The 27,500-nt window shown below is 45.5% G+C and overlaps 1 protein-coding gene across 3 annotated transcripts in view; it reads left to right on the top strand.

Annotated features, from left to right (window-relative positions):
* furinb (furin (paired basic amino acid cleaving enzyme) b) overlaps window positions 1-27,500 on the top strand; it is a 68,915-nt gene that overhangs the window by 23,572 nt on the left and 17,843 nt on the right. For all 3 annotated transcript variants that reach the window (XM_035523872.1, XM_035523873.1, XM_035523874.1), the window contains 4 exons: window positions 13,299-13,397; window positions 16,030-16,125; window positions 18,945-19,073; window positions 19,843-19,919. In XM_035523872.1, the coding sequence (XP_035379765.1) occupies window positions 13,299-13,397; window positions 16,030-16,125; window positions 18,945-19,073; window positions 19,843-19,919 (401 nt within the window). The remainder of the gene's footprint in view (window positions 1-13,298; window positions 13,398-16,029; window positions 16,126-18,944; window positions 19,074-19,842; window positions 19,920-27,500) is intronic.

Raw genomic sequence — 27,500 nt, 5'->3', positions numbered from 1 at the left:
TCGCGAATTGCCCAATATCCAACATGCACTCTCCTTAGTGAACTATTGACCAGTTTCTGAGGGACCCTTTGTGCCTAGTTCTGAAATAAATTACTATGATTCTGCTTTGCAGATTCATTTAAGTGCAAGACTAGTCTGGCAAAGCAATATCTGGCCTCTTCACGGGTTCACACAATGATTCCCTTGTGGTTTTCTTACTGAACTGCACAATTGGTGGCAAAGAAATGAGAAAAAGCTGCAAAAAGTCTTGTTTAGCATTTTGGTCTGAGTGTGCCAGACATAAAAAGCATCCATTTTTCTCTTCTCAATAAACGGCACAAGACTTGCCTTATCTTAATCAGAAGCACTTTTGGGGATTCGTATGACTCAATAGCATCAGCATTTGAGGGGACGTGGAATGCATTTTATGTGGCCGCTGAGTGACATTTTGGGTGGAAACAGGCGGCATGAAACATACCAAGAAGTCATCCGTTGTCTTCCATGCATAATTACAATCAGTAAAGCAAAGCTCCCTCCGGGCGTGACGGCGGCTGTGCCGTCATGCAGCAGAGCATCTTCTGCTTCCTGTCATAGCCGAGGATAGCATCCTGTGCTCATGTGCCAAACCGAGCAAAGAATCCGAGTAAAGTATCCAAGGATAAGTGAAGTGAAACACACCTTATTAACTGCATTCCCGCAGGGGCCCAGACTGCTACCATGAGGTTGCTGGGGACAAAGCTATCCACCTGAGAGCTGGGCTACATGAGGCAGAAAACTGATCCACTTCTTAAGAGTAAAGTACACCAATGAATCTTTTATGAGCTCTTAGAATCTTCCATCTCCTTACTGTCCATTTCATATAGTGCTGGAAGTGTGTCGGTTGCTCTGGAATCAGAAGGGTTGCAGTCTCTGATACGGGGGAGATTTGGATTGACTAGTCCTACAGCAGCATTCTTGTTGCTAAATTCTGAGTGCCGAGGGGTGGGACAGAATGAACCCCCCCCCCCCACGCTGTAAGCTGGTTTGGTCTGTTTTTTGAATTTTGTTTTTCTTTCCTACACCTTTGAGAGGTCACACCTCAGGAAAGTTACACTCAGTACACATTTTGTTGTTCCTGCTTTTAATTTCTCAGACGTTGTTAACGTGTGGTTTAATAATGTCTGATGAGTTGAGTCAGATGCTCTAAAGGTGACATATCGCACCTCTTTTAGACAAGTTAACAGTTTCCTGGGGTGTTAATGAATGTCTATAACATGCTTTTGTCAAAATACCACAAGGATCAAGCACCACAGTGCCCTTTCTCACCCCATCAAAGCAGCCCTTTTCAGAGCAGTCGGTTTACGTTCCTGTAAATGATAACGAGCCACTGCTCACCCAGCGCCCCCCTTCTGTAGCGCTTGCAGGACAGCATTGCACTACCGGGTTTATAGCAAAAATCAGATCTACTTATACATCCGTAAACAAGACCTAAAGATTCACAGGGGACCGGTACAGTTTGGTGAAGCAAGAAACACAGTATTGCTGATACTAGTGACCATGCTGCGTCAGGGTGATTTTGAAAAGTTGCTACTTACTAACCTTTCCAGTCTAGAAGCCTGCATATACAGGTCAACAGGCAACAGAGCAGGTGAGATGTGCCCCTGGGTCCAAATAAATAATTGATTGCGTTACTGCAGCTACACAGCACTCCACACAACAGTTTGCTTTGAGCTCAGGTCTCTGTTCATTCTAGCAGCGGTGCTACAGACTACCATACACATATTTTCCCCAGCACAACATGCTAACATGGCAAACCGTTAATGTTCTGAGTGGACCACAGCTGTAACCAGCTACACGTGGGACCAGGCACAAGGGTGAAATGGCCTTGGTAATTCACAAGTCAGAAAATTCTTGTGAATTTCTTTAAAATAAGCAGCAATGGACACTCTGGAGACATCACACCCATTCTCTCATTTTACTCTCACTTTATTCACATGTTGATATGAAGTTCATCTTGCAGCAATTCAACTAACAAACTAATAGTGTTGATGTTATTGTGGTTCCTGCAGCAAGTAACACCAATAAGAAGCACAGCGGCAGAGAAACACATTGCATAATCATTTTTAAAATACTTTCATTTCCCTCGACTGCAATTTTGCCACGGACAGTTGGTTCTGATCCGCTTTTATTAAAAGTCTCAGTGCCAGTCCTGTGTTGCACTGATCCAGACTAGAAAAGCAGTCAGACACAAAGTGATTAGCACACATCTGCAGGTTGTTGACAATTGTACCTGGGACGTTGCCACCAAAAATAAACTTCATCCACTCAGCTGTTCTGTTCTCTGAGGCTGGAGTATGATATAGTGCTTTGTGCTGGTCTCTGCAGCCAACGGAGATTAGTGGTTAGCTCGTAGCTTCAGCATAATAGTAGCAGATCCGTCACTACTGAGAGAAAATGCTGCACTTTCACAAGGGTAGTTCTCAAGCCCTGGGTGGAGACTCTCAGATGGGGGCGGGTAGATTCTAATGAGTCCTCTGGTGATGTAGAAGGGGAGACAAATCTGAGCAGCTTGTCATGACATAGGCAGCCCACAAAAACACTGGCTGGATTGTCTTATTTCATAGTTTGTGGGCTGCTAGGCACGCCAACTCACTTTCCATACCATACCCATACCATTACAAATCCACCAGACTGAACTGTTCACACCTGACAGGAAGGGAACATCGATTCATGCTGCCTACGCCGAATTCTGACCCTCCCATCAGCATGGTGCAACAGAAACCTGGATTCATCTGACCAGGTGTTTTTCTACTGCTCAGTGATTCAGTCTTAGCGCTCTTGTGATCGCTAGACCTTGCCTTTCTGTTTACCTTATAAACCAGTGAGGCTCAAACCCCACAAGGCTGGCAGCTTTAAAAATACTGGCCCTGGACACTCTGGTACCGATGACCTCGTTTGAAGTCACCCAGATCACTTGATTTTCCCATTCCAATGTGGAATTACCTTGAAACTGATCCATGGAGAACTTGCTCACCTTATTTAATGCTGCACTCCAGGGTTAAATATCTAAATTCCATACAGGGACTCTCCAATTGTAAAAGGGCAGATGTGACTTATAAAGTGGCCATTCAGTGTATGTGCACTGAAAAAGTGCATTTTTCATAATATGGCCCTTTAAAGCAAGGAAAGAGTTTCCTAGCTCCGGAATGGGGACCCACTCATCTTTGGGCTTGTTTTTCAGCAAAGTGACTCAAATTCATAATTCTTTTGTCCTGCACTTGTAACTATAAGAATAAGGGTAAACTAGAAGCCTGAACAATGCATTTCTATTAAGTTTTTAAGGCAAAGTATTCAGCTTGATCGGATTCTGATGAATGTGTATATAAAACCTTTGTTTGAATTAGTCTGGATGTGCTGGAATACGATAAGACCCTTTTTAGATTACTTACTCAGTAACCCAGTCATGCAGTGGGGACGTTCTTTCCCATCTAATCAACGAGTGAAAGCAACTGTAAAATTAACACACTGTCCTGATGAATAAGACACACAGACAACTGCACATCCAAACCTTTGATACCAGGATGGCTCCTGAACTACTTTTCTTTTCAGCCAGTTGAAAATGAATGTTTAGGGAATGAGATTTTAGGGTGTCTCTTCCTTTCCACTGTTGATCGGCGGTCTGGGGAGAACGCCAACGCCTGGACTCCAGAGACATGACAGAAGTCTGCAGTCTGCATTTCCACTGCTTTCCTAGGACTTCCCAAGAGGTTAGCATGACAGTTGTGTCATCCTTTCTTCTTTGCTTGTGCTTTTTGCATGCCAGATGTCTATACCATATTAGTGACCAAGCATATTTTTCTCTCCATTCTCTTTACAGTTTGTGAGTGAGAACTCACTTGAAAATGACTGAGAATTTCTTAAAGGGCAGCCCCCCCCACCCCCACCCCCAAATAATGTTTTTTCATCAGTTAATGTCTTTTAGGACCATATAAAATCTGTCTGGTATGCTGACTGTTGTCAGTGATGCTTCTCTGGCTCAAAGGTATTGCCGAATGTGCAAACACTGCTACCTTCCTATCCATGGTGGATGACTAGAGGATTGATTTCATACCCTTTCAGATGTTGTCTGGTTTGCAGTGTAGATATTCTTTTCTTTGGTGAATTAAGCCACATAGCTGCTTGCTCTGTGTGAAGTTCCTGTCTGCTGTAATATCATGTGACTCTTGGTAGAACTTCACAGGTTCGTAGATGTGTGGGAGCCCATCCTTCAGAGGCTCTCGGGACAGTCCCTTCCACAATCCAGGGAAGTCTGTGAGAGACAAAAAGTGAAATACTGATCGTTCAGCATGAGCTTACAGTGCACTTCTCTTTTAACTTAAATTATTTTTCCCTTTTATATTTTTTGATATATATTTTTTGTTTTGTTTTGTTTCTTATGCCTTTATTTATTTATAGCTCATGCTTTTATTCTTGTTTATATAAAATAGTTTGTATATGAAAAGTGCTGTACAAAATAAACTTGATTTGTATTACATTTTATAAACCAGATACATAGGAGTGGAGCATCACACCATAGTGGCAAAGGTTGATGTACTGCATGGAAATATTGCTGCAAGCAAAGAATAATAATATATCTAATGTAGCTAGCTAGTTATGCATTATTGTAGGGTGTTTATTGCACTGATGTTGATGCACCTATGCTGACTAACTCTAGTACTTATTGTTTATTGCACTGATTGTTTTCTGAGATAGAGCTTGTGTATTTTATACTTCTAGGCATCAACATTGATCCATGTATTTCTACAGTATTCTAGTTCATTGGTATCTTGGACTCTAACCAACTGTACTGGCTAGGATGTTTTCTATGAGTAAGTGACAAAGCATCTTTGTAAGTTGTTCTGGATAAGAGCGTCTGCTAACTGCCGTAAATGTAAATGTAAACATAAATGTAAATTATGCTGGCAACAGTGATTAATTATACCACTTCATGTGAACATAGTGTATGTAGACACAGCTCATGTGAACACAGTGTATGTAGACACAGCTCATGTGAACACAGTGTATGTAGACACAGCTCATGTGAACACAGTGTATTTAGACACAGCTCATGTGAACACAGTGTATTTAGACACAGCTCATGTGAACACAGTGTATGTAGACACAGCTCATGTGAACACAGTGTATGTAGACACAGCTCATGTGAACACAGTGTATGTAGACACAGCTCATGTGAACACAGAGTATGTGAACACAGTGTATGTAGACACAGTGTATGTAGACACAGCTCATGTGAACACAGTGTATGTAGACACAGCTCATGTGAACACAGTGTATGTAGACACAGCTCATGTGAACACAGTGTATGTAGACACAGCTCATGTGAACACAGTGTATGTAGACACAGCTCATGTGAACACAGAGTATGTGAACACAGTGTATGTAGACACAGCTCATGTGAACACAGAGTATGTGAACACAGTGTATGTAGACACAGCTCATGTGAACACAGTGTATGTAGACACAGCTCATGTGAACACAGTGTATGTAGACACAGTGTATGTAGACACAGCTCATGTGAACACAGTGTATGTGTACACAGTGTGTGTTGACACAGCTCACGTGAACGATCTTACATGAAGTGGTTGTGCATGTTGGGCGTTTATGGTCCTTTGTAGCCAGGGAGTGTCAGAGGTGATTTCTGCCAGGAGAAACTGCTCATACTAGTTTGCAGTGATGAATTTGATCATATTCATGAAACACTTTTACATGTACAATCATATTGGTAAACATATCACACTATAGAAATGGTGGAAAATCACTTTTAGCAGTCATAACTAACTTGAGATTTGTAATGCAGCCCTAATGCAGTACTTAAGTAAAAGTAATGTTCCTTCAGTGAAAGAAGTAGAAGTTTATGCCTTCCAGAAATAAATAAACAAACAGCTTTATTAGGAATAATGGGTCAAAAAAAGCATTGACATACAGTACCTCTCAGCCATAGGATGATGCTGCAAGTCCTTAGTGCGTCCAGTACCTACGGGCATTAGTTCAATTTATGTGTGATTCTTAAATTAATAAATTGGGAGCAAAAAGGGAATTGATACCTGATTGCTAATTAGTTAGTGAATTACTAAAACGTGACTGATTAAAAAGTAGATTCATTTCCTCACAAATATGCATGAGTAATAATTGAAAGTATTATTAAAAAACTTCAGAAGAAACAAATTCATCAAATGTTTTTTATGTAATTGGAACTGAGTAAATGTAACTAGTTACCTTATATAACCCTTGGATTATTCATCTAGTGATAATGCTTTGCTGAAGTTTGTGTTTTAACCCTTTAGACAGCCACCACTTTGTGAACAGTTTATGTTCCTTTTTTCAGGTTTGTCAGTACATACTCTCGATCCATGTAGACCTGAATGCAGGCATGTTTTCTTTAAAAACGCCTCACATATTAGGGGATTATAATGGCCATCTGAGGGTTTACAGTTTCTGATGCATTCTAATGTGCCGTAGCTGAGTCAGTGGTCTGACTTGTAATGATCAGACTATCCATTGTATGGAAGGCAATCGGCTCTACACATTCATGTGATTGTGATTGATTTTCCCTACCACTGTGCTCTGTTGCTCTGATCTGAGCTCAGCCATGAGTTAAATGAATTGGCCAGAGCCTGTGTGTTTGAGGATGTCTTCCCACTTTCAGACTTCATTAGAGGCTGATTGGTTGGCCTTTTGGACACAGCATGGCTGTCCATGCCATTTCCCTGCTTCAGAGAGAGGGAATCGTATACATTAAATTATATAGTCATTAATGACTTAAAGAGAGTGTGTGTATGTGTGTGAGTGAAGGTGTGTGGGTGTGTGTGGGCATGCACAAGGGAAGGAATGAGAGAAAGTTGTGTCTCTGACAGAAGGCGGCCTTGGGGACACACACTGGTCCTTCTGGTAAATTGCATCCATTCAGCTAAGCAATATTAATGCAGGAGAAAATATGCCCAGGAGGGATGAGCACTGAGTCACGCAGGCCTGGGTCACATAGCCGGGCTTGCCATGAGCTTACGTTTGGCAGTTTTTCAAAATTTTCATTTTTAAAGTGCAGTGTCAATGACATTTAGCTTGAAGCTCTAAAGACATTTAGACCAAAGACATTTCTATCACGGTGTCAACCTTGCCCCGGCATCTCTGTATCTCTGCATTCTGCCATTCTGCCCCCACTTCCTGCCTTGCATGAAATGTAAATATTATGAAAGCAACGTCTGAATCTTTAGCATATTTTCGTGAACATAATTTATGGGAAATGTTCGGGGGGTTTTTTTCTCATAAGTTGAACTCACCATTACGAGGGGTCTGTGTCTTCACACAAAGGCAGCAGTTACATGTAATATGCTCCAGAAAACCAAAATCAATTAAACATCATCATTTCTTATTTGTAAATAATGAAAGCAGCATTAATGACTCGCATGATCATTGACAGTTTTAGGAGGTTAATACCAGCTTGCTAAAGATAACGAGGTGATCCACCAAATCTAAGAGACGAAGTAAATCGTTAATAATGTGGGTCAGAGACGTTTATGTATGCTGCATGAAGGAGAAAGGGCGTGCGGGTGTCTGCATGTGTCTGTGTGTGTGCGCCTGTGTGTGTATGTGTGGTCCTGACAGTGTAAGCAACATCATTACTGATGTCAGAACTCGGCGCACCCATTTGTGAAGCAGAGCAGGCCAGACTGGGAGAGGCTCTTTAAGAGGGGAAAAAATGACACTTTCAAAGGATTAATATTCTTTGCACCAGTGGAGCAGAGGGAAATATTCAATGTTTACTAATTTGGTTAACATATTCTGGAGCCTAACAGGAGAGTTAAGCGTGAAAATGCACATAGACAGGAGTCTTCTAAATTCATATAGTTTATTTTCCATTTCCAGTCTCTCTTGTCTGTGTGTGAGAGAGCGAGAGAGATGAGCAGAGTTTTATACATGCAGAAATAGTTGCTCTCATCCATAATCAGTAGGTGCATATTAATATGCTTGGTCCTTCTTGGTTCTTTTGCGTTTATGCATTCATGTTCATTTTCAGGAAGAAAGCATGTTTTCTGCACTTTAGAGAAAAAAAGGTGAATAAATTTCACTGACAGACCTGTTCCTAATATTTTGTCGGTTACTGACTCGATTGTACTTTGTGTCGAGTTTGCCTGACTTACACGTTTTTGCTTCACACTGGTCACACTTGCCTTTGGGAAGTTGTCGCTGTGCTATGGGCTCCATCCCCTCACTGGGCCAGCGGGACGAGTGGAGATTGTCATACTGAAGGCACAGATGCTTTGGCCTCTCTCGCGCGACCCTAACTGGTACAGTGAATCACATCGAGAGTACAGATGCAGGGAGTCTGAGCCACCGAGGAAGGTGGTAATGAGCGAGTCGTAAGCTCCACTGTGGGGATTTTAAGACCCACTTGGCTGCTGGGTAACAGAGGCACAGGACGTGGTGTGACCTGCTCAGTTCAAGCCCGGACTCGGCTGGTCCGCTTGGCCACAGCGTGTGGGCACGCGTGCCCTCTCCACTCTCCGCATGAACTGGTGCAAAAGTGTAGCTTGTCTCGGTTGGCCGCAGGTCTGCCTGAGCTACAGGAATCTACCTCGAATGCAGTCCATGAAGCCTGCAGTTGTGCCCTGGACTACTGTGCCCTGGAATAACTGTACTACACACTAATTACCCCCGACTAACTGTGCCCCAGACTAACTGTGCTCCGACTAACTGCACTGGTCTAACTCTGTCATGACTCACTGTGCCACAGTCTAACTGTGTTGGAATTTGGAGGATTCGCATGCTCTAAAGACTGTCATTTCAGTGGTGGAGTTTCACAGGCTTCACGAGGGCACTGTTGCTTGACATTTTGTAGCACCAAGTGGGATACAATTCAGACTTTGGTTGTCTTCAGAATGGCATGCCTTTCAAATTCTTTGAACTACTGTATTGATTCACCTGGTGCTGTCTGTTGCCAGTCGGTTGTGGGCCAACATTTTTCTGCAATAAATGTTACACAAGACAAAATATTGAATTGTGAAGACATGCAGGAGTGTCAGAAGCTCAGTATGTATCAACCACATCTAACTTGACCACCGTACTGCTAGTCAAGGCTTTGAAATGCATAATGGAGCCAAATCCTTTTTATCAAACAGTTAGTGAAGCAAAGAGTGTAAATAACAGCCAACACACACGCCTACCAAGGGCGGATATTTCATTTCGGGCGGGGGGGGGGATTTCTCAAGAGCATTTCCTGAAAGAGACATCAGAAGTTCTGTTGAATTATAGAGGAAACCTTTATTACTACTATAGACACTGGATCAGTGATAGATAATTAACCTAAGGGTTGTACCAGCATTTTAAAATGTTTTAAGTAGTTATATTAATAGTAATAATAATAATGGTAACAGCAGTGTTCCTTATCAGTAACCAATAATCTGTTTTGTGCTTGTATCATAAATACACATCTGGCATTTGTAACAAACTAAGTCACATGAAAATCAGTCAAACATTCAGCACGATATGATGATTATCTGCCTAGAAATACATCCATCAGCACAGCTGCCATATTGTTAGAGGGCAGCCGCGCTGACGCACATGATTCAGCCGCGAGGTAATGGAGCAAACAAAATGCAGTCTGCTCTAGTCTATTGAAAGGTAGAAACATTTACGTGAACCTTTGCAAAGTAGCCGCTTACTGGAGGTCAGCAACCACTGACACACTGCCGTGGTCCACAGACACTCATACCAAGGTCTGCAAGTGAGGGGGTTTGGGTGATGGTGGCCAGTAGACCAAACCCTTCTGAGCCATATGAAGAGGAGAATGGAATCTTTCAAAACATGAAAATGAATTGTTTTGCATCTATAATTAACACACGTTCTTTCGACGCATTTTATTCTTATCATGGTGTGCCAGGCACCCAGCCCGAGGGACATGCCCACTGCCCCACACACACACACACACACACACTGCACATTCCCAATCCCCCATTTATTGATTGCTTTCACTTGTCCCTCATTTGCTTTTTTGTTTCTCTGCCATGTAAGCCCACAGGACTGCACACCTAGTGCTGCACATTGTTCCTTGCTGCTGTGTACAAGACACCCCAGGTGTTACCGCTGACTCTCCACGCCTTTGCTGACTGCCAGCACTGTTGCATTTTTGTTTACTTTTTAGCCAGATCACATCAGCGCTTTGTGTTCATTTTTGCGGAGAATAAAACCACTCCAAACCTGCGTTTTGCTCCCTCTCTGCGCCCATCACAATCCTATTATTTAAAATTATAGTTCACAATTTATTGAGAACAGCCTTTCCCAGGAAGGGAGGGTCAAGTCTTCCCGGTCCCTTTTGTAATTTCTTCCCCCGACGCATACACAAACACCCATGCACATACACATAAACACTTTCAGAAATTAGGCATCTGTGCACTTAAAAAGAGTTGGATAGGTTTAGCACTTTTCCAAATGCCATATTTTACAACCAGCTGTGCATAAGCTTCTCGTGTCGAGCTGAAATCTAGGCAGGCCATACACTGGCGATCGGAGTTGGCATTTAATTTTGGCTTTCAGGTTCCACACTAAGAATACTGCCTCCTGTAAAAAAAATAAAATCTGCTTTCATCTGCTACGCAGAAGCATGTCAGGGTTTTCTGATAGCCTGCTTCAAATGAATCAAAACTGATACACACACACACACACAAGCACTCAAGAACCATATAGTTTACAACCCATATTCCGCATTCAAGATCTGTTTTCTTCTGCACAGTGGGCAATGTTGGGAAAAAAAAGCTTTTTGGAAGATGAAATGTCACACAGCAGCACTATCCACTCCAAAGGACCAAACATCCAGGTTGTGCCAGTCCTCTTTGCTGGTCCGATAATGGGGAATTGTGGAGGAAAAAGCAGGTTCTCTCTGTTCCATCTCCCTGCAGCCCGGCTCACCAACGCGAAGGAGCTCTAGTGTCTTTGAAATCTTAAGAGTATATGCTCCTATGAAATACCCATTCAAACAGTAGGTGCCTAGTGGCGTTGTGTTCCGCCTCGTGAAAATTAACCAATATGTTTCTCTGTCTTCCCTCATTCTCATTCTCTCCCCCCCATTTTCCTCGTTTGTATGTCTGTGTGTGTGTTCCCAGACCTGTCCTAGTCACATGGCCATGCTGCTAAGTGCAGACACACACACACACACACCATCACATCTTATTATCATTAAAACTAAGTGCAGGACTGCTGGTCCTAGTGAAAGAGATACAGAGAGAGAGAGAGAATAAAAGACAGATCATTAAAAAGTGGTTTCCTGGGTGACTCATCTCCAGTGGGAACAGGGTACCCATTGCTATGTACGGTGTGGATCGATGCCAGCGTCTATGGAACAAGTGCTAATTAATAAGGGCAAGATCAGTTCAGAGGTCATCCCTGAGGCTGAGGCTGCTCGTAGCCCTGCAGTGGACATTCGCGTGCCACGGGGGGGCACACAGACATGTCAGACGAGTTGCTTGGCCTTGAAAACCACCTTCACAGACGCCTCTTGCTGTGAGCAGCCCTCCTGGAGGCCGCCAGATCCTCTGCTCCGAGAGGGCTGGGCACCGGGCTCTGTCACACTCTCCCTCCCTCCCACAGAGGCAGAGACTGAACCGGGAGCCGGATGAACAGAAGTCATGGGCAGGCTCACCCGCGGCCGACGGATGGCCAGAGCGGGGGGCTTTCAGCCCGAGACGCGTGACAGGCCGAGCTGGAGAAAAGGAACTGCGTGTGCGCGATTAAGGCAAGGGTTGTGAGATCAGACAGGAGGAGAGCGCTGTGTGAAGGAATCTTCCAGGGCTAGCTGCAGGGGTTTCAGCCATCATTTATATGTACCTCACGGTGCAAGGACTCCTATTCAGCAGAGCGTCAGACAGGAGGAGGAAGACGCGCACATAAAAGAAGGGAAAAGACAACTGGAAAAGGAGAAAGTTGGACAGAGACCAAAGGACAGTAGAAGGGGAGAGGCTCCTAAGTGTGGAAGCAGGCATGAGGCCTCTAATACTGTTCTTCATCATACCTTCCATGCTTTGATATCTGCTCTATAATAAGGTTCGAAAGGTGTGTGTAGGTGTGTGTGTGAATCAGAATGGGACTACTGAGATGCGGTGTGTGTGTGTGTGTGTGTGTGTGTGTGTGTGTGTGTGTTTTAGAAGTATAAGTGGAAGTATAACGGTCGCTGTGCTTGTGCATAAAACATGACCGCTCAAAACAGAGAGAATGAACAATGACAGAAATAAGATTCTATATGTGTTCTCAGAAATCCAACTTCCTCTTCACACACACTTACAAGTCACGTTCGTTTCCTTATCACTTCACGCAGACGCGGGACCTGCCACGCACGACACTTCTCACGGTATCAACTCCCCACATCAGATCGCAGAGAGATATTACTGCAGCGCTCAGAGATTTGGGTATCTGCACCCGAGCCCCTAACAGGCTGGGACAGACAGAGCTACACCAGAGCGCTTTAGGCCATAGAACAGAAGCCTGCAGAGCTGATTGCGCCTCACAGCGTTGCGTGTGCAGTCTGCTGCAGTTGCGAGTGCCGTGCACACACGTGTCCACCTTCCTCTCAGGTGGGTGTGAGCACGGGACTGCTCCTCGCACACACTGCCCGAGCGCCGGAAGGTGAGGAGCTGCACAATTCCATGTGAAGTTCACTTTTAATCACCCATTTTTCTCCCTTCTACTCAGTCCCCAGGCATTTTTCTCTCTCTCTCTCTCTCTCTCTCTCTGCCTCTCTTACTCACTCACTCCCTCTTTCACACTATCTCTCAGGCTTGTCCTTTTCCTTCACACGCTCTCTCTCCATCTTACTCTGTCTCCCCATCTCTATCTATCTCTTTATCTCACTCAACCTCATTCTCTCTCTCTCTCTCATTCTCACTTTATCTGTCCATCTTTCTTTCTCTCTGTCACCTGCTTGTTCCTTTTGGCTTTCATTTGTTTCCCAGCTTCATTAGCTAGTAAGTTCTTACAAAAGTCTCAGTGTGTGTGTGTGTGTGTGTGTGTGTGTGTGTGTGTGTGTGTGTGTGTGTGTGCACATGCAGAGCATGTGCAGAGTCAGTACATTGAGTGTAAAGTGAATTAGCTGGTTCTTTACTCGCGGCTGCATGTGTCTCATACCCCTCAGAGAATCTTTATGACATTGGGGCTGTGTTTGAGCGCCTGTGTGTGTGAGAGAGAGAGACAGAGATGGCCAAACTCCTATTCCTTATCTTGGCATATTATCTGACCTTCTCCCAGCAGGGGACTGCGTCCACTAACAGCACCCTGTCCTGTGTGTTTGCTTCCAGGTGTTTGGGGACTATTATCACTTTCAGCACAGGACCGTGGCGAAGAGGTCCCTGTCTGGTCACCGCAGTGTCCACGTCCGCTTGCACAGTGAACGGCAGGTAAGCCACGTGCACAGGCACACACCTACACACACCTACACACACACCCAGGGAGGACACGGAGACCCAGCGTGGCTGTGATACAGCCAGACAGACAAAGGACAGGGGGATGACACACAATCAGAATAAAGACCAAGAGAGGTTTCACAGTCCTGCCGGGCTGAAATGTGTGTGTGTGTGTGTGTGTGTGTGTGTGAGAGAGGGAGCCATATGCCAGGGGGCATGACCCTGGCTCTGGTGATAAGCTATCAAGCCCTGCAGGCTGGAGCAGGGCTGCATATTTGGCCTGCTGGCCGCGGGTGTCCATAGATCTCCAGGAGGTGATGCTCTTATCGGCTTTTCTCCTCTGGGACTTTTGCTGCTGGCTGCTGGTAATCTCTGGCCACCTGAAGCTCTAACCTCATATCTCCCCCTCCACTCCCACCCTCCCACATCCTCCGCTCTTCCCACGCCGAGCTCGCTGCACTCAGCAGCCCTGCACGCACGCCGCAAGGTCTAGGGCTGTCAGCCTTGGCACTCACTAAAGCTGACTGTCTCATTCAGAAAGACCCTACAGTTCACCCTTACACACACACACACACGCACACACACACACACACGTGCGCGCACACACGCGCGCACATACACACACGCGCTCGCGTACTTGCACACGCACCCACATATGCGCGCACACACGCATACACGCGCGCGCACACAGACATGCACACACGTGCGCGCGGGCACACACACGTGCGGGCGCGTACACGCACACACACGCACACACACACACGCGCACACGCACGCACACAAATGCACACACACACACACACACACGCGCGCGCGCACACGCACACACAAACAAAAACCAGAATGATTCTAACACATGATTCTAAAGCCAGCAGAGCTCAAATAATGAACTAGATTCTGAACTCAGCTTGTAAATACAGTCCTTGGGGCAAGGTCCTTTAATATTTTATTTAAGTGTTTGTGTAAGTGAAAGTCTCTGATAGCCATTCCAAGAAATGCATAGCAAGTATAATTTAATTACCGTGCAAGTTTCAAATGAGGTCATATAATTAGAGAGAGAATGAAAGTGTATGTGTGTTTGTATGCATGTAAATTCTGTTCTTCTAATGTTCTGATATGATTCGCACTGACACAGCATACACTTCTACAGAGATTTCTCTGCCCCCTCGTCTGTTAATAGACACACCGGCAGGAGGCAGCACGCCGATAGCCTTGTCTTAGACTTTTCTCTCAGACAAAACCTGCGGCTTGCTGTCCTCTACCTAATGCACTGTGCAAATGCAATGATAAGCAAGTGACAAATTGCCTCTGTCGTAAAAACATGACATGGTGTAGAGAGTAGCCGTTAGTTGCTTGCGAGCATGGGTGGGTGATTGTGGAGTGATCCCAGGCTCAGGAGGGGGCATACACAGGCTCTCCAACGCTAGGCGCTGATCCACTTCTCCATTCATCATCGTTTGCTTTTCCTTACACTACACATTCATGAACACGCCCCCGGATGAAATTACCCAGACCCACGCTCGCACACGCACGCACTATCATGCCCTCGAATCACCCCTCTGGGGGGAAGACACTATCATCACTAGGCACGTGACCATGTACATGGAAGTGGTTCGCATGCTGCTCGCGCCAACTAGTAGATTACTACCTCAGAGTCAACATTACGGACCGTGTAATTATGCATCCGCTGCATGCGTAACTATGTAACCACGGCGCTAGGTCCAGCCTTCTCCTCGGATCCCAGATCCGAGCTTACTGGAAATATGTTTACAGATGTTTTCCCAAGAGCCAAAGGTGAAGCGGGATATGTGTAAAGGCAATAAGAGAAAGAAAGAGGTTGGAAGAGGAAAAATGAGAATGGCAAGGGAGGAGACAGGCAAAAGGCCAACGAAGATGGAGAGCTTTAAAGCGCGGAGATAAAGAGAGAGAGAAAAATGTGAGTGAAAAGAAGTGGGTAGGGAGGGGTGGATGGATCAGCGACTCCGTGTCTCTTAGGTGTCCATGTACAAAGTCTTATATTTAAGAACAGCCGGAGTGGAAAATGGCCCGTGCTCGGTCTCACAGAACCTGTGTAGGCTTGTGCTGCAAGGCCATTTTGCGGAGGGCGTGTTCCTAGGCGGCTGAGGGGCTGTCTGGCTGTCCCCCTGCCCCCTTTAAGCCGCGGGCTGCCGCTAATGGCGTTCATGCTGCCCGCCTGGTTCTGCTCAGCCAAAGGCTCCTGGAGCAAGAGAACACACACACACACACACACACACACAGACACACACACACAGACACACACAGATGGCCAGCCCTGTACATTAAATCTAGTGTGTCAGATGAGTTTGAACTTTTCTACAGAAAGAGGCCATTTGTTCTGGGTGGGAACTGCACGACTGAAATGAGGATGCCGTGGTAGGAGAATGTGTGGGTTTCAAAGCGCTGTGGGTGTTTGTGTGAACTTGTGTACATGCATGTTCGTGTGACATGCGTGCGTGCGGCTGCATATATGTGTATGGGTCTGTGTGTGTGTGTGTGTGTGTGTGTGTGTGTGTGTGTGTGTGTGTGTGTGTGTGTGTGTGTGTGTGTGTGTGTGTGTGTGTGTGTGTGTGTGTCCACGCATTCATGTGTCTTTGATCTTTTTTAGGTGATTTGGGCAGAACAGCAGGTTGCCAAGCGCCGGAGGAAGAGAGATATTTACAGTGAACCCACAGATCCTAAGTTCCCCCAGCAATGGTATCTGGTAAGTGGGCGAGTTTTAGCCTAGAGATTCATTGTCAATCAAACCTCTATCCATCTCTATCCATCAGCAGTAATTAGACCCTTCAGTTAAACTGCTGCCACACAAATTAATGAGACTGCCAATAGCTTTTTTAGGGGGGGCATTTGCAATTTAAACTTGCAGCAGTTACTCTGCATTTTAATAGAATTTGCCAATGGCACACCCCATCTGCAGTCACCGACAATATTTTCTTCCATCTAAATGAGGTCTTTCGATCACAGTGTGATTGGGATAACATAGTCATACTTCACAGACAGGTAGAAGTCGAGATAAAGAACGTGTGAGCAAGAGAGAGAGCCAGAGAAGGAGCAAGACAGCGAGAGAGTGAACGAGACAGAAAGCGCGAGAAAGAGAGACCGAAAACAGTCCATTAACCTTAAGGTTATATATTTTAAATAATTTGCTACAGGAAGATATTAAGCATTAAAGCATTAATCTGTCTTAGCCCACGGAACTAGACAGGAAGGAAAGAAACAGCAGTGAAGAGCAGGGTTGCTCCTCTGCATCCAGAGCCTCGCTGCGCTGCTCTTACGCCCGGCTCTCCCAGCACGGTACGCAGCCCGCGAGTCTCAATCTCACGAGTCCTCACAGGTTTTTACGGCTCCCGGTCAGAAATTAGCAATGAGGGCCAAAGCAAAAGCCATCGCTGCCGCTTAGTATCTGACGTGAAATCATTACATTTCTGAGCCCAGCTGACAATCCATCAGCATTCAAAAACATATGCAGGGCCGGTTTTGAAGCCCTGCGCTCATGTTCCGTTCAGGTCTTTTGTAGGTTATTTAAATCCACAGATGGGAGAGGCCTGTTTAATTTCTGACAGTTTGCTGTTTTGCTGGGATTTGAAAGGGGACCTTTTATGTCTGCAATCATGTCAGTAGCTGATTGGCTATTGTGGATGCAAACATCTTAGAAAATCGTGTTTGAAATATGAGAGTTGGTTCAACAGTGATATTAAGGCAAAGAGTGTTGAGCATGGCGAGAGGAAGAATAATAAATAAATAACAAATACACAAAAGAACAAAGAAGAGAAAGACTAAGGACGAAAGAAAAGAAAGAAGAAAGACGCAGGTTTTCTGCGTGTGTGTGTATGTATTTGTGCGTGTGTGTGTGGGTGTGTGTGTGTGTGTGTGTGTGTGTGTGTGTGTGTGTGTGTGTGTGTGACTGCTGCTTCCCCAGCTGTGTATGTGAATGACATCCTGCACCATGCTGAGATCTTCCTACTGACAGCTGCTGTGTGGGTAAAATGGGCCATAGAAATTCAGTGTGTATGTACATGTGTGTGTGCACAAACAAATGTGTGTAGTGCCTGTGAGTCACACCAGGAACATTCTCATATTGGCATTAGCACCCTGGGTGAGCTTCCCTTTACTGGAAAGCATGTGTGTGCGCGCGCGTGTGTGTGTGTGTGTGTGTGTGTATATTAAGTTCAGCAGGTGGGCCTCTGCTCATTTAGAGATCCCAGTCACAGGGTGTGACTTGGCTAATTTTCCCCAGTGAAACGTGGCTGTATGGATAATGGAAGTTCCACCCAGTGATCTGTTCTGTCGTACAGCAGTGCCACCAAAGTATTACGGACGTCAGCAGAAATGTGTGTGTGTCTATGTATGTGCATGTACGTCCTTAAGAGGGGGTTTGTGTCACTGTCACTGTTTGTGGCACCAGGTGCCTTAAAAAGATTAAGAGCCGATGCCCTTCATTGGAAAGGCACTGTTAATGTGCCGCAGCTGTGTGTCACGCCCCAGTGCGCACCACCTCACAGTCTCCTCGTCAGCAAAGCAACTGATTCATTTTGCAATTTTACTGCAGCTTTGAAATGAAGTTGTAGTTGTGACCAATCTGGTTGGAAATGAAGGTATCTGGGCCAACACATTCTCACATGGATTGTTAGTAGCAATGAAATGATGAGATCAGAATCTCACTTCCTTTAGAGATGAATACATTTATAGGTTTAGTTTCAATATAGCTTCTCTTCATCTGTCAGTGATCTGGTCATGATAATATAGCCCTACTATCATATAATTATAATGGTATGATTAAGTGGTACGATTAAGATTTCAGCTAAATTTATAGTACATTGTCAATTTGATGGACAGCTTATGGTGTGGAACAATATATACTGTATAAAGTGTAGCAGGACAGTGGTGTAGATACACAAAGGACATGTGACAGATGCTGTGTGTGTGTGTGTGTGTGTGTGTGTGTGTGTGTGTGTGTGTGTGTGTGTGTGTGTGTGTGTGTGTGTGTGTGTGTGTGTGTGTGTGTGTGTGTGTGTGTAAAAGGGTACATAGGCCAGGCAGTATAAATTCTAGGCCTGTTTCACAGTAACATTTTTTAGCATGGACTTCTCTCTTGTGACCCCTACACTAATTGAAAGTACAAACTGAATCGAGGATCTGGAAGCACAGTATTAGTGGACTTCACACGACACCAGTGCCCATGGCTGTCTTGGCTGCTCTTTCACTGGTTTTTTTTTTCTTTTTTTCTTTTTTTCCAGTAGCTGGCTTCATCATTTAAATCTACAGATCTGCAGTGATGTTTTATTTTCCGTCTTGTATTTGGCCCAGAAATGCTTCAGTGTGCGAATCCAAACAGAAGCTAGATAACAGGTTCATCTTTGTACTGCTGAACACACCAGGCATGTGCTTGAGCTCTGTAATCCCTACTGAACACACCAGGCGTGTGCCCAAACTCAGTAATCCCTACTGAACACACCAGTGCCCAAGATCTGTAATCTCTGCCATCTGCGAACTGTCATCTAAAGTCTGCCTTTAATCTGACAGTACAACCCCAACCGCCGGGACCTACATGTGAAAGAGGCCTGGGCGCAGGGCTTCACCGGGAAGGGAGTTGTCATAACCATCCTGGACGATGGGATTGAGAAGGACCACCCCGACCTGGCCCAGAATTACGTGAGTCGTCCCCTCAGAGCATCGGACTTCAGCACTGATCCCTCATACAGCCTTAAACAAATGTACTGATCTAACTTCAGACTGCAGGTAGTGTTTCTCCAGTGAGACCTTTTTAACCAAAACTAAGAACATAACTAAGACCTTTCTTTGAGGTCACTCAAATCATAAGTGCTCCTAGCCACCAGCGGTCCATGAATGTGTAAAGACTGAATCGTGGAATCAACAGCAAATCATTTGCTGGTAATTTGTTTAGGCTCATACTATAAACAAATTACCTAAAAGCTGAGAAGTTAATATACAGTTTGGAAAGTGTAGTGATTTTCTGCCATAAAGTGTACTGGTTTTCTGTCATGAAGCATTTATCTTCTACCATATTAAAAATGGAGCAGGCATCGGTGAGCATGTTTGCCACCATGTAATAGCTCTCCGTGAGGTACCTTTTCCATGTGAAGTGGCCCTAAACGTTCCGCTGTGAGCGTTTTTGAAAGTGTTGTTCATTTGGGTGAATGCTGTAGTGTCGTGGATTAATGCTAACGTGATGACACATGCTTCAGCACTGTGAGCTGTGGATTGTTTTCATGAATGCTGCATTTCTTGAAATGCTTCATGTTTTCAAATGTTGTGGTTTCCCTTTTGCATTCTGCATTAATGTATTGGTGTTCCCATTGTTTGTGAATATCAGACTCCATACTATTTTGTTCTAGTAAAGGGGGAAATATAGTGAGGTTGTTTATCGCGTGCGTGTGCGTGTGTGTGTGTGTGTGTCCAGGATCAAGATGCAAGTTATGATGTTAATGACAGAGATCCAGACCCCCAACCAAGATACACACAGCTGAATGACAACAGGTAGGCTTGCACATCACCGTGCTCCCTTCCTGTGGTGCGGCATATCTGTATTTGTGACAGTTTTGTGTGGACAGACATACTGCAGACGTACCTTGAATCATGAACAGACGACATATGTTCCACACCTTGTAACATGACATCCCGTAAACGCACCATTACTCCAGCATCCCCAGAGCATCTTCTTCATGTATGTAAACACGTGAAAGGCTGGACGTCACCTCACTAGGTGAGTTTTATGCCCTCTGTGCAGCTCCTGCCTCGCCCCTAAAGCTGCTCCCTAAAGCCCTCATCAAAGATTAATTGTAGAGGAAACCTCATAACTGTGTCCTGCGGAGGGGGTGTCCTTCGCTGCAGCTCCCTCGCCTCTGCATCTCATTCGGGCTCCCCCATCTTCCCTCAAGTTGGGCGTGTCAGTCGCTTTCCTTGCAGTGGCACGACAGCAATTAACCTCCCTGTCTGTCTGTCTCTGTCTCTCAGTGTCTCTCTGTCTCTCTCTCTGTCTCTCTCCCTCCCTCGCTGCCCCTCATGTATGTCGGCCTGCCGGGATGCTCTCGAGTCTCTGCTAGTTCAGTCATATTGTGTTTCGGAACACTTTCTACCAAACATCAGAGATTCAGATTTGCTCCTAAAGGATATTTGTTTCCTTTTCTCTCCCTCCTCCTCTTCCCCTTTCCCGCTTTTATTCCTTCTCTCCTTTTTGTCTTTCAGAGAAATCCTTTTTCCGGGTCTCCCATTAAATCTATTAACGTCACAACTGTGCGGGTTGCTTTGTCTGCTGTGCCTGTTCGATGATTCAGACACCTTTCACAGGCTAAACTGAAATCGTTGGTTAAACTCAAACAGAAGCGAAAGTATTCACCTCATCCCCCCTCCAGAAAAAGCCTCTCTGTCTATCCACCCAGCTGTATGCATTAGGCCTAAAGTCATGGTTCGGAAGTGTTGGGAGATTTTCCTTAAACCCCATGCTTTCCTGCTGTGTTCCACAGACCTTTGTCAGTCATTGCTTTGCGCGTTTTTATTTTGTTCTTGTGTGGACTGATGAACACAGGAGCCAGTATCTCTTTTGACAAGTGGACCTCAGGAAGCAGCTCAAGCACACCTGGTATAGCCAGTTAGTTAAAATCACTCCCGTGATCTCCTGGATCTTTCAGTTATCCAGCCCAGCTGTTCTGTCTCGTACCCGGGAGTGTTTGTGTGTGTGAGTGTGTTTGTGTGTGTGTTTGTGTGTCTCTCTTCCTAGTGTTTGGTTTGCTTTTCCATGCGTCTGCTCTGTCAGTGCCAGATGGACAGTCAAGCAGGGGAAGCTGGTTAGAAGCGTGTAACACCTCCTCTCCTGTCACCGGGACACGCGCCTGGTGTTGAGCTGTGCATGGGAGGAGGTGGAGTAGACGAGTCCCCACATCCTCTGCCTCAACCACAGCTCGCCAGCACTCGAGAACGGCAGCAGGAAGCAAGGCACAGCTCACACCCTCGAGCTGTCAAGACCAATTTTGCTCAAGTGAATCAATTGGAGCCCATGAAATGAGAAACAAATTTGGGTTTCTGTCAGTGGCATTGAGGCTGCACAGCCCTCTTTGTACAGTCAAACAGAGAGAAAATGACTTCAAATGAGTGGTGTTATCCCTCGGTGAAGGCCCAGTCTGTGAGGAATGTGTACACCTACCTCCCAGTCAGATTATATGAATATATTCATAAGGAATTTGGATTAAAGAGAGGCCACCTGCTCCGTGAAGGTCAACTGATTTATAACTTCTTATATGTTATCTAGTTTTGTCTAGTTTTGAAACCACCTCTATTCAGCTTTGCGTCTGGATCAATATTTTTAACTCTGTTCTGAGCCAGGTGCTTTCTCTCTGACATCCTCATCTCCCCAGCTGCTGATGCTATCGAACTGTTTCACGTGGTCCTGCCTTCAACTTCCCTCTCTTGTTTGGTTCTCCATAATGCAAAGTCGATACTATAGAGCCGGCCGAGGAGGTCACAGGGAAAGACGCCGCGGCGCCGACATGCCTCTCCAGCGAGCGGTCAGCTGTCGCTTAGCTGCAACCTACTGTACTTCTCCGCGGCTCGTGTGCTGGGCCTGGCCAGAATTACTTGGCCCACAGCCCGTGTGTTTAGAATATCTTTGCTTGAAACTGCATGATGGATTAAAACAAGGAATTTGAAGTGGTTTCAATTGATTTCCACCAGAACTGAACTGAAGGGTATTCCTGTAACATCCATTTTGAAGACTTAACGTTTAAGCCAATGTAATACATTTGTTGACTCTGGATGTTAAAAATGCAGGCACTGGGAGTAATTGGGAGCAGGTTCGAGAGACAAAGCCTGGCGGCGTGACCTTGTTAGCGGCAGACTTCCACACAGTTCACTAACCGAATTACGCCGGAGTGTCTCTGGACGGCTCTTCTCCTCCCTCACACCCCTAGCAGTGCAGTGGAGCTTAACCGAGCTGAGCTCTCCACTAGCCAACTTCAGAACACAGGACTGGCAGAGAGATGCTCGAGTTTGGTTATGGGTCTCGCTCACATGCCCTCGTTTTTTGGATTTGGTGTTTTCAGGTGTTTGGTTTTTTGGTTTTGGTGTTTCAGATGCCCTTGTTTCTGGTTATAGTTTCCAGGTGTCTGGCTCGTCGGTCCGGTGGTCAGGGCACGTGTTCGTCACCAGTAGCACTAGGGTTGCTGCCCCCTGCCTTTGCCACAGTCTTGTTCAGTCTTGTTATCTGTATTTCCGGTTTTCAGGTGTTTGTTCTGCTGCCTACAGTTCGCCCCTCTTGGGGCGATTCCGGCAGCGTCAGATATCCCACTTTAGCTTTTCCTCATTTTTATTATTCGGTCTCAGTGCATCTGGCATGTTGGACATGTTCAGCTCTCTAGCATCCCTCTTTTCTCTGTTCCATAACTCTGCTAACCAGAAGAGCTGAGTCACTCCGTGCGTCACGCAAACCCATCATCCCAGTCCTCCGTGGTGACTACACCAGCGGAAGCACTCCAGAGAGGATAAATGCGGCCCCCTCATCTGGTTAGGAACATGTTTACAAGGAAGGACAAGAGCTCTGAGTTCCAGGCCACTGGACGTTGAATGGCTGAGTGCAGAATATTTTCTCTTTCCCTGTTCTCCTAATCACATTCCCTCACTCTTTCGCTCTCTTTGTCTCCTGCTTTGTCTTTCCTTTATTCAGAGCATGTGTGCTTCTTAAGCACTGCCTGAGGGTTGAGTTTAGCAGGTTGGAAATTGCCTTAATCCCCTTAGTCGGGACGTAATCCAACCCCTGTGAAGCAAGAAGCAGAGATGCCCCTCTGCACACGTGGACGGTTCCTGACGCCCTCACTACTGATACCATTCACGCCGCAGAACGCACGCCGGAACCTAGAAATAAATAAAGCGATATAAAAACAACAGGCACCGAGAGGGTGGGACAAGAGGGTGGGACGAGAGGGTGGACAGTACACCACCAGGCCTGTCAAAGAGCAGGACAGGGAACGGGGCAGCAGGGGTGTGTGCTGGGGGCTTTGCTGCACTTAATTTCCACCCTCTCTCCACCAGCCTCAGGGGGCGCGGGACAGACTAACACGAGCGCTGCAAGCCAGGACCTCTCGTCATCGTTGCTCAGATACAGTTTACACCTGAAATTGTTTTGGGATGAAGAGAGATGGCGATGATTGATTCAGGCCAGGCTGAGTTTCCTGCTCCACCTGAGCCAATAGACTGGAGGCTGCTGGTACAGCCAGAACACCTGCTTTTTCTAATGGGGATTTGGGGAAGATGAGCAGCTGAACACAGCGTGTCTCATGTTGGGTCTTCCTACGGTTCTGATGGTCACGTGAGCGCCGTTGTTGTTTCAGTAACGAGGGCAGGGTAACGTGGCAGTGATTTCCAGGCTTGTCAGGGCGTTTGGTGCCCCGTAGAACACAGCTGCCAGCTACACGTGTGTGGCTCATCAGCTGTATCGGGGTCTCACAACAGGAAGACATGATGAGAGAGCTGTGTCTCTGCAGTTAGGTGGCCTCTAAACGTAGGAACCTGTTTATAGGATATAGGAAGGTGCCCTTTCGGGAGCCATCTATATACCGTAGTAGTTAATAATGGTAGTTGGCGTTAGCTGGGGCAAAAAAATAAGTCCTAAAATCATCAGCACAGTCCTAAATTCCTGATGATTAAGTAATGTTAGCCTCAGCTATCCGTCCTGTTTGAGATGAAAACCCTTATGAATTGACATGACACAGGGCTTGCTGTCTGCGCTGAGGAGTAAATGATGGTTTGATGGCTTTAGTGTTTGGAAGGCTGCCAAGGGGCTGGCCTCGATATGTTTCCTTCCTGTCAAAATGAGAAGTGTTTCTTTGTGTTATGGCCTGGAAGACAGAGAGGCGTTTCCGCCGTTAGTGCTGTGCTGCTGCTTTCAGACAAAACCCCATAAATCCATATGCAATAAGCCGTTTGTGCCATAAATCCATATGCATTAAGGTGTTTGTGCCATAAATCCATATGCATTAAGGTGTTTGTGCCATAAATCCATATGCATTAAGGTGTTTGTGCCATAAATCCATATGCATTAAGGTGTTTGTGCCATAAATCCATATGCATTAAGGTGTTTGTGCCATAAATCCATATGCATTAAGGTGTTTGTACCTTTGTTGTTGGCTTTGAATTCTTGTGAACAATGAATGATGTATGTGTACATGTATATGTACATATATAAAGAAAGTTCCCCACTCACCCCCTCTGAGACAGCCTGGGAGCATGAGGGTACTGCATAGTATCTGAGCTGTTCTACTGCACGCTTCTGGACGGTGACCTCAGATGTTGTTCCTGGGATCTGCAGAACCATTCTCTCCTTTTGGCAGTCACACACCTTAGTGCTCTGATTACCATGGGAACCACAGTTACCTTCAAGTTACCTTGCCTCCACATCTTTTCTAGCTCTTCCTTCAGCCTTTGATATTTCTCAAGCTTCTCGTGTTCCTTGTTCCTGATGTTACGATCACTGGGGATTGCTACATCTATCACTACGGTCCTCCATGTCTGGTTGGTTAGCCATTACTATCTTGTCAGCCTGTATCTGGAAGTCCGACAGGCCAATCTAGTATCAGATTCAGATCAGATTCTTTTTTAGAGTGATTTGAGTCACTGAGTCACTTGATCACTTATAAGGAAAGAAAGAAAAAAAAAAGCGAGCCAAGTACGCTCTCGCATCGGCTGAAAGATTTCAAGCCTACGTTTCCTGCAAGGCATCCCAGTTTGCATGCATCTCTGTATAAATAACCTTTGGGTGAAAGCGTGCCTTTCTGAATGTGCTATACAGAGCTCAGTGCCGATAATGTGCCGCGCGGCATGCGACTAGACGCGTGGGGTGACGCGAGCGCACCATTGCTTATTCATGAGCCAGTTTGGGGCGTCGTCCATTTGTCATGATAACTGTCACCCAGCCACACCGCGGAATGCCGCAACGGTGTTTCACAAGATCTGACAAGTGTGCACTCCAAGCCATGCAAGCCTTGATGTGCCGTTATCCTGCCGTTTTATTAGCAGTATGTGTGTGCGTTTTAAGACTGGTGCTAATAAACAGCAAAGGAACCTGGTGCTCTGGAATACTAACAAGCACAAAATGGGGTACAGCAACCTGGTCAGCACAGAAAGTGCAGATATCACTCACAGCTCGAGAGAAATAAACCTGCTAAAAAATACATTAAAAGTAAGTACTGTGAAATATTAAATATGCATGAAACATACTCAACACTATTTAACCCAAGTTTTTAATTAGGCGAATGCAGCGTGTGATTTTAAAGCAGAGGATATGCGAGGGTGCTTCTTAATCAGGTATGTGTCCTATATTTAGAAACAGAGCTTTAGAACATGTGTAATTACTTACCCAGAACGCAACAGTAAGTCAGGGCTTTTTGTACTGTTTAATAAAGAGCAATTAGATCAAATTGACTGAGATATAAAATCTGATTTCTGCCTAACATCAAGTTACAATTAAGATGAAGGGCTCAAAGACTGACCCCTTAAGTAGTATCCTTCCCGTGGTCTATGGTCTTATTATTCTGCCTTAGATTTTTGTTGCTTGTATTTACTACCTGGGTTATCTACGATCAAGAAATGGGTGTAGACAAAGGTTTGCAGTGTGTAAGACTGAATACATTTATCTGCAAATTATAATTAACAAATGTGATTGCACTCTATTGCATAGCCCAGCACAAGTCATAAGGCACATGTTTATCACCTGTTGGTCCTGGGTTCGAGTCTGGGGTAAGGTTAGAGTCTGCTTTGTCAGAGGTTTCAATTAGATTATCCTAATTTATGGTTTAATCTAGTACATGTGCAATAGATTGGATACTTTACAGGGAATTGGTGTTGGCAATGTGTAAAACTGTAGCTGGTTCTTCAGTGTGATTTGTGATTACTTAAGCATTCACCTTACATAGTGCTGTATAAAGAGCTGAGCTTCACATGAGTCCAAAGTAACAGAATGAATTAGCATAATATAAGTCAGTCACACAACGCAGTTGGTTCGATATTGTAATGAGGCAATACACATCATACTATAAATAACAGAAACGTAGCCTAGGCAATACTAACTGGAAGAATAAATGAACAGAGAAAGACAAAGATTTCTCCAAAGCTAACCCCTCAGTCCACCAGCTCTCCTCCACAAAACCCCAGACTTCCTTCACTCCCATCTCCACCAAGTACAGAGAGCCACCAGAGACCAACCATAAGTAATCCCATACGGGTATCTCCCCACTGTAGTACAACAGCCACAGGACCTCACACCTGGTACCGTATTGATTTACAGTCCTGAATAACCACCCACCATTACTGCTGCCACATCACTGCAACACGGGTGCTCTTATCTCTGTGAGACCACAGCTGTGCACAGCAGTGGGAGGATATGAGTACAAGACTCATAGACCAGTGTTTGGCCTACACAAGCTTTTCCATTTCTCAACTCTTGACGTCTAGTCAAGTAAATCTTCTGTTTACTTGTCAAGGCCAGAACACTGAATAGACTGTTAATGGTTAAGCCACAAGAGTCTGCTGACCCTAAAGAATTGTTTATGCTCGCCTGTATCGTGGAATCCGTGAACGTGCGTGTGTTTTCTTGCCTTTTCGCATCATTGTTTCATGTAAAAGATCAGTTGCATACGCGTCCGTGTGCAGGGGCCAACGTAACGGGGCACGCACTCAGCGGGTTTAGCGAGGCACGTATACCAGCATCCTGCTGCCCTCTGAGCCAGAGCTGGGCGGGCATACGAGCGCCACAGCTAGAGGTTGATCCCACGGCTCCCAGTGCCATCGCTGCACCCTTCACATGTGTCTGGATTGCTATGGGAACGGGGACAAAAGCACCATCACAGCCATCTTTTTGGGGGGGGGGGGGTCTGACTCGAGCGTTCCGCAGGATTATGGCTGTCGCTTCCGCAGGATTATGGCTGTCGCTTCCGCAGGATTATGGTTGTCGCTTCCGCAGGATTATGGCTGTCGCTTCCGCAGGATTATGGCTGTCGCTTCCGCAGGATTACGGTTGTTGCTTCCGCAGGATTATGGTTGTCACTTCCGCAGGATTACGGTTGTTGCTTCCGC

This window comes from Electrophorus electricus, chromosome 2, assembly GCF_013358815.1.
Source record: "Electrophorus electricus isolate fEleEle1 chromosome 2, fEleEle1.pri, whole genome shotgun sequence".
NCBI lineage: Eukaryota > Metazoa > Chordata > Actinopteri > Gymnotiformes > Gymnotidae > Electrophorus > Electrophorus electricus.
The sequence above is the reverse complement of the archived record's forward strand: the minus strand, read 5'-3'. Positions and strand labels throughout refer to the sequence as shown.